The sequence below is a fragment of the Caretta caretta genome, chromosome 3, assembly GCF_965140235.1.
Source record: "Caretta caretta isolate rCarCar2 chromosome 3, rCarCar1.hap1, whole genome shotgun sequence".
Lineage (NCBI taxonomy): Eukaryota > Metazoa > Chordata > Testudines > Cheloniidae > Caretta > Caretta caretta.
Genome location: NC_134208.1, coordinates 66,049,189 through 66,062,114, shown reverse-complemented (window position 1 = coordinate 66,062,114; position 12,926 = coordinate 66,049,189). Strand labels below are relative to the sequence as shown.

General features: G+C 41.2%; 1 protein-coding gene across 2 annotated transcripts in view; it reads right to left on the bottom strand.

Annotated features, from left to right (window-relative positions):
• CYB5R4 (cytochrome b5 reductase 4) overlaps positions 1–12,926 on the bottom strand; it is an 86,865-nt gene that overhangs the window by 63,217 nt on the left and 10,722 nt on the right. Inside the window, exons 3-5 of one of the 2 annotated variants that reach the window (XM_048845117.2) lie at positions 10,403–10,503; positions 8,441–8,525; positions 2,654–2,695 (exon numbers count right to left, since the gene is read on the bottom strand). In XM_048845117.2, the coding sequence (XP_048701074.2) occupies positions 2,654–2,695; positions 8,441–8,525; positions 10,403–10,503 (228 nt within the window). The remainder of the gene's footprint in view (positions 1–2,653; positions 2,696–8,440; positions 8,526–10,402; positions 10,504–12,926) is intronic. The other variant, XM_075126561.1, reaches the window with a different exon arrangement.

Below are 12,926 nucleotides of genomic sequence, written 5' to 3'. Positions count from 1 at the left end.
GTTATATATTAAAGACTTATAGAAAGAGACCTTCTGAAAACGTTAAAATGTATTACTGGCACGCAAAACCTTAAATTAGAGTGAAAAAATGAAGACTCGGCACTCCACTTCTGAAAGGCTGCCGACCTCTGTACTAGATCATAACTGTCTCTTCTGGCCTTACAAACCTATGACTAACCAAGGAGGGAACACCATGTGCGAAATAAATGCAAATCCTTATGCACTGCTCCTAAATTTGTATATACCATAGGTGGTACAGCAGCTGCCAAAGGCTAAAAAAGAACACTCTTCCAAAAGAAGAGCCACCACACAGTAAATCTGAGGCTTGCTTCCTCATGGAAACACTGATACCATATTATTAAAAACGCTGTATTTAACAAGCTATAAATTAGGCGGGGGAGGGGGGAGGGAGAGAGAAGAATCAAACTCCAGTTAAATTTAGAAATTGTATCGTGGTGAGAATTATATATACACACCAGCAAACAAGATAACAATTCTGGTGTGATATTTGTGGGTTCTGTAACTCCATGCATATATAACAAAAATGAATTTGTCTGGATTACAAATGAAGCTACAGCAAGAATAGAACTTTGAAGATGACCTAAAAAAATAAATCATTACCATGTTAATCTTGATCTTTCTAACTATGTTTGTGGAACGCAGTTTTTATCCAAAAGAGTTAAATATCTTACAGTTGAGACTTATTTTAAAAATAGAATTTTCCTTGACAACTCTGCATTTCACATGCTCTAAATTATTCATCCACTTCTATCAAACCCCACTACGCCACATTTGCTAACACTGACTAGTATTCTACGCCACAAGTATTGTAATGTCATTGTCTTCAACGGGCCTATTCATGGCATAAGCTACTTTTCCACATGTATCCGGGTACTGCAATATATGTCGTGTATTAGCAAAGCTGAACCCCTGAATGCCTTAGTGAAGTCATTTGAGATGTCTGGTATGACTTTAACAAGCAACAATTCACAGTTGGCAGAAGGTAGTGCACAGGCAGAAGAGAATTTGGATCACTATAGTTCAGAGGTGGGCAAACTATGGCCCGTGGGACCGTCCTGCCTGGCTCCTGGCCGGGGAGGCTAGCCCCCGACCCCTCTCCTGCTGTTCCCTTTCCCCCACAGCCTCAGTGCGCTGCACTGCCCGTGCTGTCCTGTCGGGCAGGGCAGCGGCGTGGCTGCGAGCTCCTGCCACTCTGAGTGGCATGGTAAGGGGGTAGGGGGGTTGGATAAGCGGCAGGGGGTACTGAGGGGCAGCCAGGGGACAGGAGGTTCTGCGGAGGGGACAGTCAGAGGACAGGGGAGTTGAATAGGGGGTGGGATCCTGGGGGGCGGTTAGGGGCGGGGGGTGTGGATGCGGGGTGTGGATAGGGGTTGGGGCAGTCAGGGGGTGTTGGATAGGGGGTGGGAGTCCCAGGAGGCCTGACAGGGGGCGGGGGTGTAGACAGGTATTGGAGCAGTCAGGGAACAGTGAGTGGGGGGGGTTGGATGGGGGTGTGGTCCCAGGGGGCAGTTAGGAGCAGGGGTCCTGGGAGGGGCGGTCGGGGACAAGGAGCAGGGGGGGTTGGATGGGTCAGGGGCTCTGAGGGGGGCAGTCAGAGGGTGGGAAGTGGCGTATAGGGGGCAGGGTCCAGGCTGTTTGGGGAGGCACAGCCTTCCCTACCCAGCCCTCCATAAAAGTTTTGCAACCCGGATGTGGCCCTCGGGCCAAAAAGTTTGCGCACCCCTGCTATAGTTGTACCCAAACCTGATGCTCCAATGAACAAAATGGGACAGAAAGTCTGATGAACTGTTAAAAACGGAACATTTTTCACATGATTACTAAAACTGAGGTTACTCCCTTTTTCCACTTCCAACTTAAAAGTCTGACAGCACTTTGTAACAAGAGTTGTTGATAAACCTTATGATCCAGACAACTGTTCTGTGTCTCAATAAAACAGGTTCCAAAGACTGCGAATAAACTAATTACAGCAGAATGCATATTGCCTGTTCCATTTGCCTACAGAGTCATTGCCTTACCAAACTCATCACTCTGAACTATTCTGGAATATTGTAAGGCACTTTATAAGACAATATGCAGATAAGAGATGACAAACAGGAGGACAGAGCATCAATAAAGCAGCAAAGCGGGCAGGAGCAGATAAATTGAGATATCAAAGATGAGTTCAGGACTATATTTTTATAGCTGTACTCAGAATTTTAGAACCCAAAAGTAGATTTCTCTAGGGTGAAACATCTTTCAGTGCTAAATTCACAAATCCTACGTAGGATTTTGTGAACTGTAATTCTCACAGTTGTCTCTACCGCAGCAACACCATAGATTGAAATGTATAATGCAGAGTTCACCAGCTAGCAATGGTTTTCAAACTTTTTGTATTGGTGATCCCTTTGAGAAGCAAGCCTCTGAGTGTGATCCCCACTTATAAATTAAAAATTGGGGTGTTAATTTAATGGGGGTTAGGGGCTGTCACCCCCACGGAGCTGACAGCTCACGACCCCCATGTAACCACCTTGTGACCCCCTGAAGGGTCACGACCCCCAATTTGAGAACCCCTGAACTGGTTGTTGCTTCTCCTATTAACTTCTTTGGCTATTCCTTAGTTTAAGCTTCAAATTCTTACCATCTGAAAACTTACCATTTAAGAGTTTCTTTTCTTCAGGTAGAGTGCAGCAAGTCTCTGCAGGGACGCAAGAAAGCCAACAATGACTAAAATACTAGACAGCTACTATGGTTAAGACACAGTACTCAAATATGTTTGACTAAAAAAAGCTCTGGTCATGGAAAAGTAAATAAGAGTCAAGAATCAAGTTACAACACAGTATTCAAAAAGATTAACCAGAACGATATTTCTCAAAGATCAAGAAATAAAACAGCCAAAATGAAATGATGCTATTTTATATATTGCATGCAAAACACTATGTTTAGAAGAAAATTAAGGTTTCACAGTCAATCCCTCAAAAGTTAGAAAATGTCAGAATTAAGGTTGCCAGTGTACTGATTGAGACAGATCCCGTGGAAAAAAATATGTGATCGTGTATTTAAAGACTTTATATAATGCAGATACACAAGGGGACTGAATTATGGTTGCATAGGCAATTGCAGGGAAAGCCCTGGGATGGAGCATATTTAGCACAGATGGAATCTTCAGAGAATTTTGCTGCCAAACTAACAAGGCTCTACTAAACATGCACGGAATCAAATTTTTTTTGAGACTTTAACTTGGACATACACGCAGTTTTTCCACGGGAAAAGCAAAAGGCACATCCCTGCCACAAGAGTGACTCCCCTGCCAAATTTCAAGTCCTTGATCCACAGCATGGCAGCACTAGAGCTTCTCAACAAAATAGTTGCAAAAACTTATTTTTATCATGTGAGACAATGTATTTTTTCCTCTAATTCTCAGAAACAACTGTGCTGAAACTTTCAAAAATGTAAGTGTGAGTCAAACACCTAGCATTGGAAGTTTTAGCCCAAACAGTTAGAGATTGACAAAGTTATAGACAACTGAAAACACTATCTTATAATGGGAAGTGTCAGACAAGTTAAGTACAGGTTGATAGTGCTGCCTATAATAAAGATACGTATTTGGATTAAACATTCAAATTTACAGTCCTTATTCTAAATCTTTTTAAGGGTGAAATATGATTCCAACATCACAAGCTAGAAGACAAGCATTTCACTGCTGAGCACAAGTAGAAAAATGCTCTTTTCACCTGAAAATATTAGGTGAGCTAAACTTAGACAACTGTTTTCCCTATTCATTTACATTTTCACTACATGACAGCTACAGAGACATATTAACAGGTTTCAGAGTAGCAGCCATGTTAGTCTGTATTTGCAAAAAGAAAAGGAGGACTTGTGCCACCTTAGAGACTAACCAATTTATTTGAGCATAAGCTTTCGTGAGCTACAGCTCACTTCATCGGATGCATTCAGTTGAAAATACACTGAGGCCACTAGTACTCCTTTTCTTTTTGAGAGACATATTAAAAATGTAATGGCTTTACAAGTGAAGGATACAAAACAAAATGGTCCAGGTAGGTTCTGGTCAAATATTTGCTGAATCATGACAGACAGTCCATCTTTTATAAAAACAGTATATGTAGACATCTGTAGAAAGTGTGATCTTTACATTTGGAAAACAAATTTGGTCCTAGAATTCCAGTACTGATTCAACGATAAGGGTGATGTTAATTATATTGTAATAGTTAAGGAATGTTAGGCACTGTAAAATCATATAGTTAGATAGTCTGTCTTGAAGAGTTCACAGTCTAAAGAAAAATAACTGAAAAGGGAGTGGGGAAGGAGATACAACATAAAAATGGGTCAGGCTGATGACTGGCAAGTGTATTTGATAGTCCCATTTTTAATATATTCAATGTATTAAAACTATCCCCAAAGAGCCTATGTAGTAGCATCATTAGTTGGTTTTTCAGAAAAATGAAATACCGACTATTGATCATGACAGTAGCTAAGCACAGGTAATACAATTGGCTTAATCAGGTAATTTGTTAGCTTTTTTGAAAAAATATATCAGACAGACTGCTCAATTTTAAAACAAGTATACTCCTGTTTGGAATTCATGTTTCTGTTTCTCAGTCTGTCAATTTGTCTTCTAGGACCATTCTTCATTATTGCTCTAAAACATTTCAAATGAACTCAAGATTTTCCAAAGTCTTTTATACTTGATATACTTGTCGTTTTTTATTTTTTCAAATTAGTTCAGCCATTGTCTGAGTATTCACCCTCTACCCTCTGTCACCCATTTTTCACCATCAAAAGGAAACTGATCAAAACAGCACACAATGTCATCTGAAGATCCTAGACTGAAGTGGGCAAACTTTTTGGCCTGAGGGCCGCATCGGGTTTCTGAAATTGTATGGAGGGCCGGGTAGGGGAGGCTGTACCTTCCTAAACAGCCAGGCATGGCCCAGCCCCCGCCCCCTATCCAACCCCCCCCTGCTTCTCGCCCCCTGACAGCCCCCCGGACTGCCTGCCCCATCCAACCTCCCCTCTCCATCGTGACAGCCCCTGGGACCCCTGCCCCATCCAACCACCCCTTCTCCCTGACAGCCCCCAGAACCCCCACCCCTGACTGCCCCCTGCCGCCCCATCCAACCCCCACTCTCCTTCCTGACTGCCCCTCCCAGACCACTGCTCCCATTCAACCCCCCGTTCCCCGCCCTCTGACCGCCCCGACCCCCATCCAAACCCCCAGCCCCTGACCATCCCCTGAACTCCCCTGCCCTCTATCCAACCCTGCCCCCCCTTGTCCCCTTACTGGTGGCTGTTGGCACGGTTGCACCAGGACAGGCAGCTGCGCAGCACAGAGCACCGAGTCAGGCCGCAGCTCTGCAGCTGCGCTACCCCAGGAGCTCGCAGCCCAGAGCATGGCGCCAGTGGCGCAGTGAGCTGAGGCTGCGGGGGAGGGGGAACAGGAGGGGAGGGGCCAGGGGCGAGCCTCCTGGCCCGAAACTCAAGGGCCAGGCATGACGGCCCCGCGGGCCGGATGTGGCCCACCGGCCATAGTTTGCCCACCTCTGTCCAATACTAAAGCCAAGTTTCTTGGATGCCACACTATATTTTCTTCTACAACCACTACATATACTACATGTATTGCTATGTAGAATATGCTACAAATAGGTACTACTTCCTTTTTTTTTTTTTTTTTAAGATGGGAGAGAGAGAAGTAGTGAAGGAATTTACTAATTCTACAGTATAATTTAATAAATTAGTGCTAATATAGCAATTTCAAGAGCTGGATAAATACTGCAAAAGTGTTCTGCTAATTTTAGTTCACATTTTAAATCTAGTTAACTCTCCACCCTGTGTTCTTGCTTTCCAGCAATATTTTAGCAAACATGTTTAATGACAGGTGTGTCTGTGGAAATAGCAAATTTTAAAGTTTATGCTATTCGTGGACAGCAAATTTAATTTCCCTTTCCAAGAGCATTTTTAATAGAAAGCTGATTCTAATGGATGTTCTGCCAGAGAACAAAATCAGACCAAGGTGATCAAGCAGATCAGATTTCAAATACCTCATGAATTGCTCACAAACAAGCTACACAGAAAGAATTATTCATGAAAATTCATCGAGTAATTTCAGTGAATAACTGCAATCCATTAGCCTGTATTTGTTCATAAGTGTTTAATTTTAAAGAGCAACCTTCGTTAATATGCTAAACGTTATCCCATCTTCGAGTACTCTAACACCCCTTCAGAACTGTGTAATACACACAATAGCTGTCTATTTTATCATTGTCTAGAAAACTGGGATAAAACCAGGACAGACTTTAATATTTGCCCTTTGCTGCCAAGGGCTAGCAGGACTTTCATTACTCATCAAACTGTGATCACAACTGAACTATAAACAGACTAGAAAAATATCACCCACTTCACAATGAAAAGGTTTTGGGCAAGATAATTTTCTCAACTTAATATTAACTTTCAGATACTTTAAAGCCTAAGTTATTCTTGCTAATTTATTAATTGCTGAGAACAGCAAAGTAACCTTTTGCTATGGAATTCTACATTAAATGATTTTTTTCCCCTGAAGGAAATTGCTCCTTCTGAAAAGCTTTTATTTTATATTCACTTTTAAAAAAGAATATTGTCATATTTCAAACGTCAAACATAGCCTTGACTGAAGGGTATTTATCAGAGACCCTAATATATGATTATAAAACAGCAGTGGATTATGGAAAACAGATCTGTTAATGCTACTTACTTGTAGCAATAAACATTCAGCAAATACACCTTGATCCATTTTAAAGTAAAATATTCAACATTTTATTCTTTCAAAGAAATAAATAGACAAGTTAGTCATTTTCATACTACTGGCCCACTGCAAAGTGAAGTCCTATGTTGCAGATATTGCTAAGAAGGACAAGCTTTCAGCATGCCATGGTGGAGTAAGCAAGGAGAAAAGCCAAACAAACACAGGAAAGAAATGGCACTGGAGCAAACAGATGAGTGGCCACAGCTGTTTAACACAGCGAGCTATGATGCGGTTGATGAACAAAGTTTGTATATCACCCACTGACTGGCTGAAATTCTTGTCAGTTCCAGCTGCATCCCTCCCACTGCAGGGAAGTTTAGATTGTAATTGATTCAATAGATTCCACTGAGGTTGGTTTATTTTTAATTATGTCAATGTACTTCTGAAAAGGTTATTAATGTAAGTGGTACTTCTGGAAAGATTATTCATGTAAGTGGCAGCAACTCATCTGTCACAGCTCAACTCCATTAGCTTGGAAGTTGGTTTTGTTTTGGGTTTTTTTGGTTCATTCATATATTCCAGCATTTAAGTACAAAATTATACAGTGGAATTAGCTACATACAACACTGAAACACAGTCTCCTGCTTTCTCCTCCGTAAGTGCAGATATAAAGCACAGTCAGTTAAACAATATGGCCCTACAGATATAACTTAAGTAAGGTCTAGTAAGGACTCATCACAATGCCTGTTAGCATTCCTTACTAGGAGCTAGAAGTGAGAGATTCATTGCTTAAAGTGTAAATTAAATGCCACTTAAAAATTAGTCACAAAAAAAATCAGTTTTACATATTAACTCTGTCATTGTTTCCATACCACTTTTCTCATATTTACTACTCAAAAACAGTGCCTGCTGCTCAGCAATATTTTTTGGGGTGGGGGCTATTACTAGCCACTTGATCATTACTAGAAGGCAAAAGGAATATAACTGACTTTGAAGCCTCTGTGAATCCACACCAGCACTTTTTAAAACAACTTATTTATCTCATCCAGTGATCCAGCAATGATCAGTTTTGGATTTCTGTAAGCAAGCATTTTTTAAGCAGAACAAATAGTAGTATCTCCAATATGTTTTTCCATATAAAGACCAAACAAGCCTCAAAGCTTGAATTAACTCAAAAAAGCACAAGTAGGGAAACACATTTTCTTGTGCACTACCACCTGAGTAGTTAGCTTATTCAACCTGCTTAATAAAATTTAATGTTAGGAAGTGTGATCCCATAATTGACACTTTGGGTTTTAAACATTATCTAATGGAAATACCATATGAAAATGAGTTGACGCTTTACAAACTGCTCTAGATTATGCAAAGGGAGTAACCCAGCAGAGCTGGCACAGGATGTGGGGAAATCAAAAGTAGCATCTTGTGATAAAAAGAGAAGATGACCTGTCTGAACTGCCTGCTTCCCAGTGACTGACAAACTGGAGCTAAAAAGAGGGATACAAGGTATAGAAATCTATGTTTATAATATAGCTCCATCTTTAGCCAGATGGTTTTGGGAAAGTCTGAAATGGGTAACTAAATATTCTCCCTCACTTCAGAGGGACAACTCTCAAACCACCCGAGCATTTCAGGTGTCCCAAGACTTTCAAATAATCTAATTTTGAATGTATTTGATTTTAAAATATTCCATTTTATAAAATATACCTGTAGTAGCAGCAACAGGTTTGAGTGCCATTCTTCCAACAAGGCATTCCTTCAACATGGATTCATAATTAACCCAACGATGAACCTGCATGGAGGAAAAGAGTAGTTTTCATACGCTTAAGAATATTTATAATTTTGACTGCATGTGAGAAACTATACGGTGAGAAAATGAAGGTCAGTTTTATTTTGGTGACTCAAAACACACTTGTTAAATTTTGAGATGTTACATCATGGCGGCCAAACTATGGCCCACGGGCCACATCCAGTCCATCAGACGTTTTAATCCTGCACTCAAGCTCCTGCCGAGGAGTGGGGTCTGGGGCTTGCCCTGCTCCACGCATGTCCTGGCTCTGCGCAGCTCCCAGAAGCAGCGGCATGTCCCCACTCCAGCTCCTATGTATAGGGGTAGTCAGGGGGCTCCGTAAGCTGCCCCTGCCCCAAGCACTGCCCCTGCAGCTCCCATTGGCTGGGAACCTGGTCGTGCCTCCGCATAGGAGCCGGAGGGGGGACATGCCGCTGCTTCCGGGAACTTCTTGAGGTAAGTGCCGCCCGGAGCCTGCACCCCTGACCTCCTGCCCCAGCCCATATCCCCCTCCCACCTTTCAAACCCCTCAGTCCCAGCCTGGAGCAACCTTCCGCACCCCTAGCCCCTTATCCCACCACACCCCAGAGCCCGCACCCCCAGCCAGAGCCCTCACACACACACTCACACCCCAACCCCCTGCCCCAGCCTGGAGCCCCCTCCCACACCCTCAACTCCTCATTCCTAGCCCCACCCCAGAGCCTGCACCCCCAGTTGGAGCCCCCTCCCACTCCCCAACCCCAATTTCGTGAGCATTCATGGGCCGCCATACGATTTCCATACTCAGATGTGGCCCTCAGACCAAAGTGTTTGCCCACCCCTGTGCTACATTCATCAACACAGGCAGGAACATCAGGGCTACAAAGGTATTAGTACGTATCTAAGGACCTTTAATTAATCAGAGTTTAATTTTTTTAAATGTCCATTTTGCTTCATTGTCTTTTGTACTGGAAGACAACTGGTCATCTTTCTTTCCTGGACCCTTGGAAAATGGGAGATACGGTAATTTGTACACTATATTTCATGCTGTGCAAGTATTTGGATTCAACAGTCTTTAAAGTTACTCTTGGATTCTTTGAATAGTTATTTACTATAAATTTTTATTATGTTTACATGACCCAAGTCAGTGTGCTAGGTATTTTAAAGGACAAATAGGAAATATTGCCCCCACCCCAGAGAGCTAAAACTAGTTTAGAGGTGATGTGTAAGAGTAACAAAGAACAGAAAAGAAGAAGAACAATAAGATCATACAGTTTAGGTACATATACACTATCATAGCTGAATTACAAGGTTATTTGACTCAACTGTTGTGGGCATCAGAGAAGCAGTTAATCTTAAGTAGTCCTATGAATGAAGAAAAGGCAGTGATTTATCAGACCAGAATTGGGACAGTTTCCATGATAAGGACTAGTACAAAAAAAAAGGCATGGAAACCTTTGTGGGACAACGGGACAAACAGTGCATCAAAACCAACACAGTGGGTGGAGAAGAGGAAATGGGGCAAAACATGATAGAAGATCACTAAGGCTTTGAAATCAAGGACAAGAAGTTAAATGCAGTGGAAAAAGTGGGAACACAATTAGTCAGATCTACAAACCAGATAAATAGCAAGTTTCCTGATACAAAAGGATTTGAGAAACTAAGGATTTTTAATTTTCATTAGTTCTTCAGAGCTTTAGCTATGAGAAATACTCAAACTCTATAGTCTAAAACACTAAAGTGGAAATGGAAGAATGGTCAGGCTTTACTGTATTGGAACTCTAAGATCTGCACATGTTTTAATAACTTTTTCCCCCTCCCCATGCACCGAATGCATTAAGAAACTCAGAAAATGTGCAGTTTTCAGAACACCTTGTAACAAAGTGTTACAGTATTCTTACCTGATCAAAGAGATCTGTGCCATCTGTTCCTGCCGCTCGCATTAGCTCATCCTCACCACCAGGGTGATACTCCATATATGAAGTGACGTTATAAACAAGCCCTGCATCAAAGAATGGAGATATAAATCATAGCAAAGAATTCGCTAATTAAAAATGTGTACTTTAAAATTAAAATTTGCTTTCTCCAAATAAGTTAGTATTTCAATGCTCTTCAGTCATGGGAAACAGCAGAGAGAGATCTTGGCATAAAAGATATTATGAAATAATACTGCACTATACGTCAATCCTCAGTAATGCAAAAATAAACAAGGAGAAAAACGTTAAAATGAAGCAGACTAGAAAATTCCATATCCCTACATGTCATACAACAGCTATTTTGTTTAATTAAATGAAGTATTATCAAGCAGCCTAAAATCCCAGTCCTGCAAAGACTTAAGCATGAGTTGTCCAAGTGAAATCAATGGGTCTACTTTCATGTTTAAGGTTAGTCAACTGCTCAAGTCTTGGCAGGATTAAAGCCTACATTTTAAAATCAAGATACAACAGATGACTGATTTTAAAGTGACTAAATTTGTTCTGCGCCAAAAATATGCCTAGTTTAGAAGAATGCTAGGAAGATACCTTTACTCAGAATTTAACTTTTCTAAGCTTAAAAAAAACAAAACAAACTGACCGTCTTCATGCCCTCAGCAATATGACATCCTGTCCATTTTAAAGGATTTCTTCTTTTAAATCAGTGGTTCTCAAAAACTTTTGTACTGGTGACCCGTTTCACATAGCAAACCTGAGTGTGAGACCTCCCCTCCCCCCCCCACATAAATATATAAAAAAGAGTTTTAAATAGAACACCATTATAAATGCTGGAGGCAAAGCGGGGTTTGGGGTGGAGGCTGATAGCTCGCGACCCCCCATGTAATAACCTCGTGATCTTCTGAGGGGTCCCAACCCCCAGTTTGAGAACCCCTGTTTTAAAATCTCCCCCCACCCACCAATAAGAGATTCTCTCTAAACTGGCTTCTTTCTTTACATCTCCCACAGTTGCTATATATAAAAGCAAAATATTATGAAGTATTAAGTACACATGCCCATATTACTGGTTCCTAACTTAAATTACATTTCTTCTGCTGTGTGCAAATCAGTGTATGTCAAGGGGGGAAAAAAAGCTCCCTCCCTCGAGTACCAACCATATTACTATTCACAGTGTTTAGTATTTTATACTTTGCTTTGTTTTTACTATCAATTTCAGTGACAATATGTCCAGAAGTCTGCAGACTGTGGATGCTTCTTGCCTAAAATATATATAGAAAAACAGAACGCTGCCTGTGGATAGTTTGATAAAATTGTAACTTCAATAAGATTAAGAAAACTGATATAAGTGAAATGGGTGAACAATGAAAATGCAGAACATATACCTTGATATTTGCAAGATTATAAAAGATGATTTTTCTGCTGGATTTGCTAACTACACCATCTAGTGTGCAGTAGTGAATACTGCATATGAGGAGGACATTTAGTCAGTGAAAACCCAGATTATTAGGACATTATTATTATGAGCTAGATGCAAAAGGAGTACTTAAAGACGATAACGTCATCACAGAGAAACTAAATGAATTCTTTGCTTCAGTCTTCACAGCTGAGGATGTTAGGGAGATTCTCAAACCTGAGCCATCTTTTGTAAGTGACAAATCTGAGGAATTGTCACAGACTGAAGAGTCACTAGAGGAGGTTTTGGAATTAATTGAGAAACTTAACAGTAACAAGAAAAGGAGGACTTGTGACACCTTAGAGACTAACAAATTTATTTGAGCATAAGCTTTCATGAGCTACAGCTCACTTCATCGGATGCATTCAGTGGAAAATACAGTGGGGAGATTTATATACACAGAGAACATGAAACAATGGGTGTTACCATACACACTGTAACGGGAGTAATCAGGTAAGGTGAGCTATTGTTAACAGTAACAAGTCACCGGGACCAGATGGCATTCACCCAAGAGTTCTGAAAGAACTCAAATGTGAAATTGCGGAACTATTAACTATGGCTTGTAACCTGTCCTTCAAATCAGCTACTGTACCCAATGACTGGAAGATAGCTAATGTAACAGTCTCTAAGGTGCCACAAGTACTCCTGCTCTTTTTGCGGATACAGACTAACACAGCTGTTACTCTGAAACCAATATTTAAGAAGGGCTCTAGAGGTGATCCTGGCAATTACAGACCGGTAAGTCTAACCTCAGTACCAGGCAGATTAGTTGCAACAATAGTAAAGAATAAATTTGTCTGACACATAGAACATAAATTGTTGCGCAAAAGTCAACATGGTTTCTGTAAAGGGAGATCATGTCTCACTAATCTATTATAGTTCTTTGAGGGGGTCAACACACATGTGGACAAGGGGGATCCAGTGGACATAGTGTACTTAGATTTCCAGAAAGCCTTTGACAAGGTCCCTCACCAATGGCTCTTATGTAAATTAAGTTGTCATGGGATGAGAGGGAAGATCCTTTCATGGATTGAGAACTGG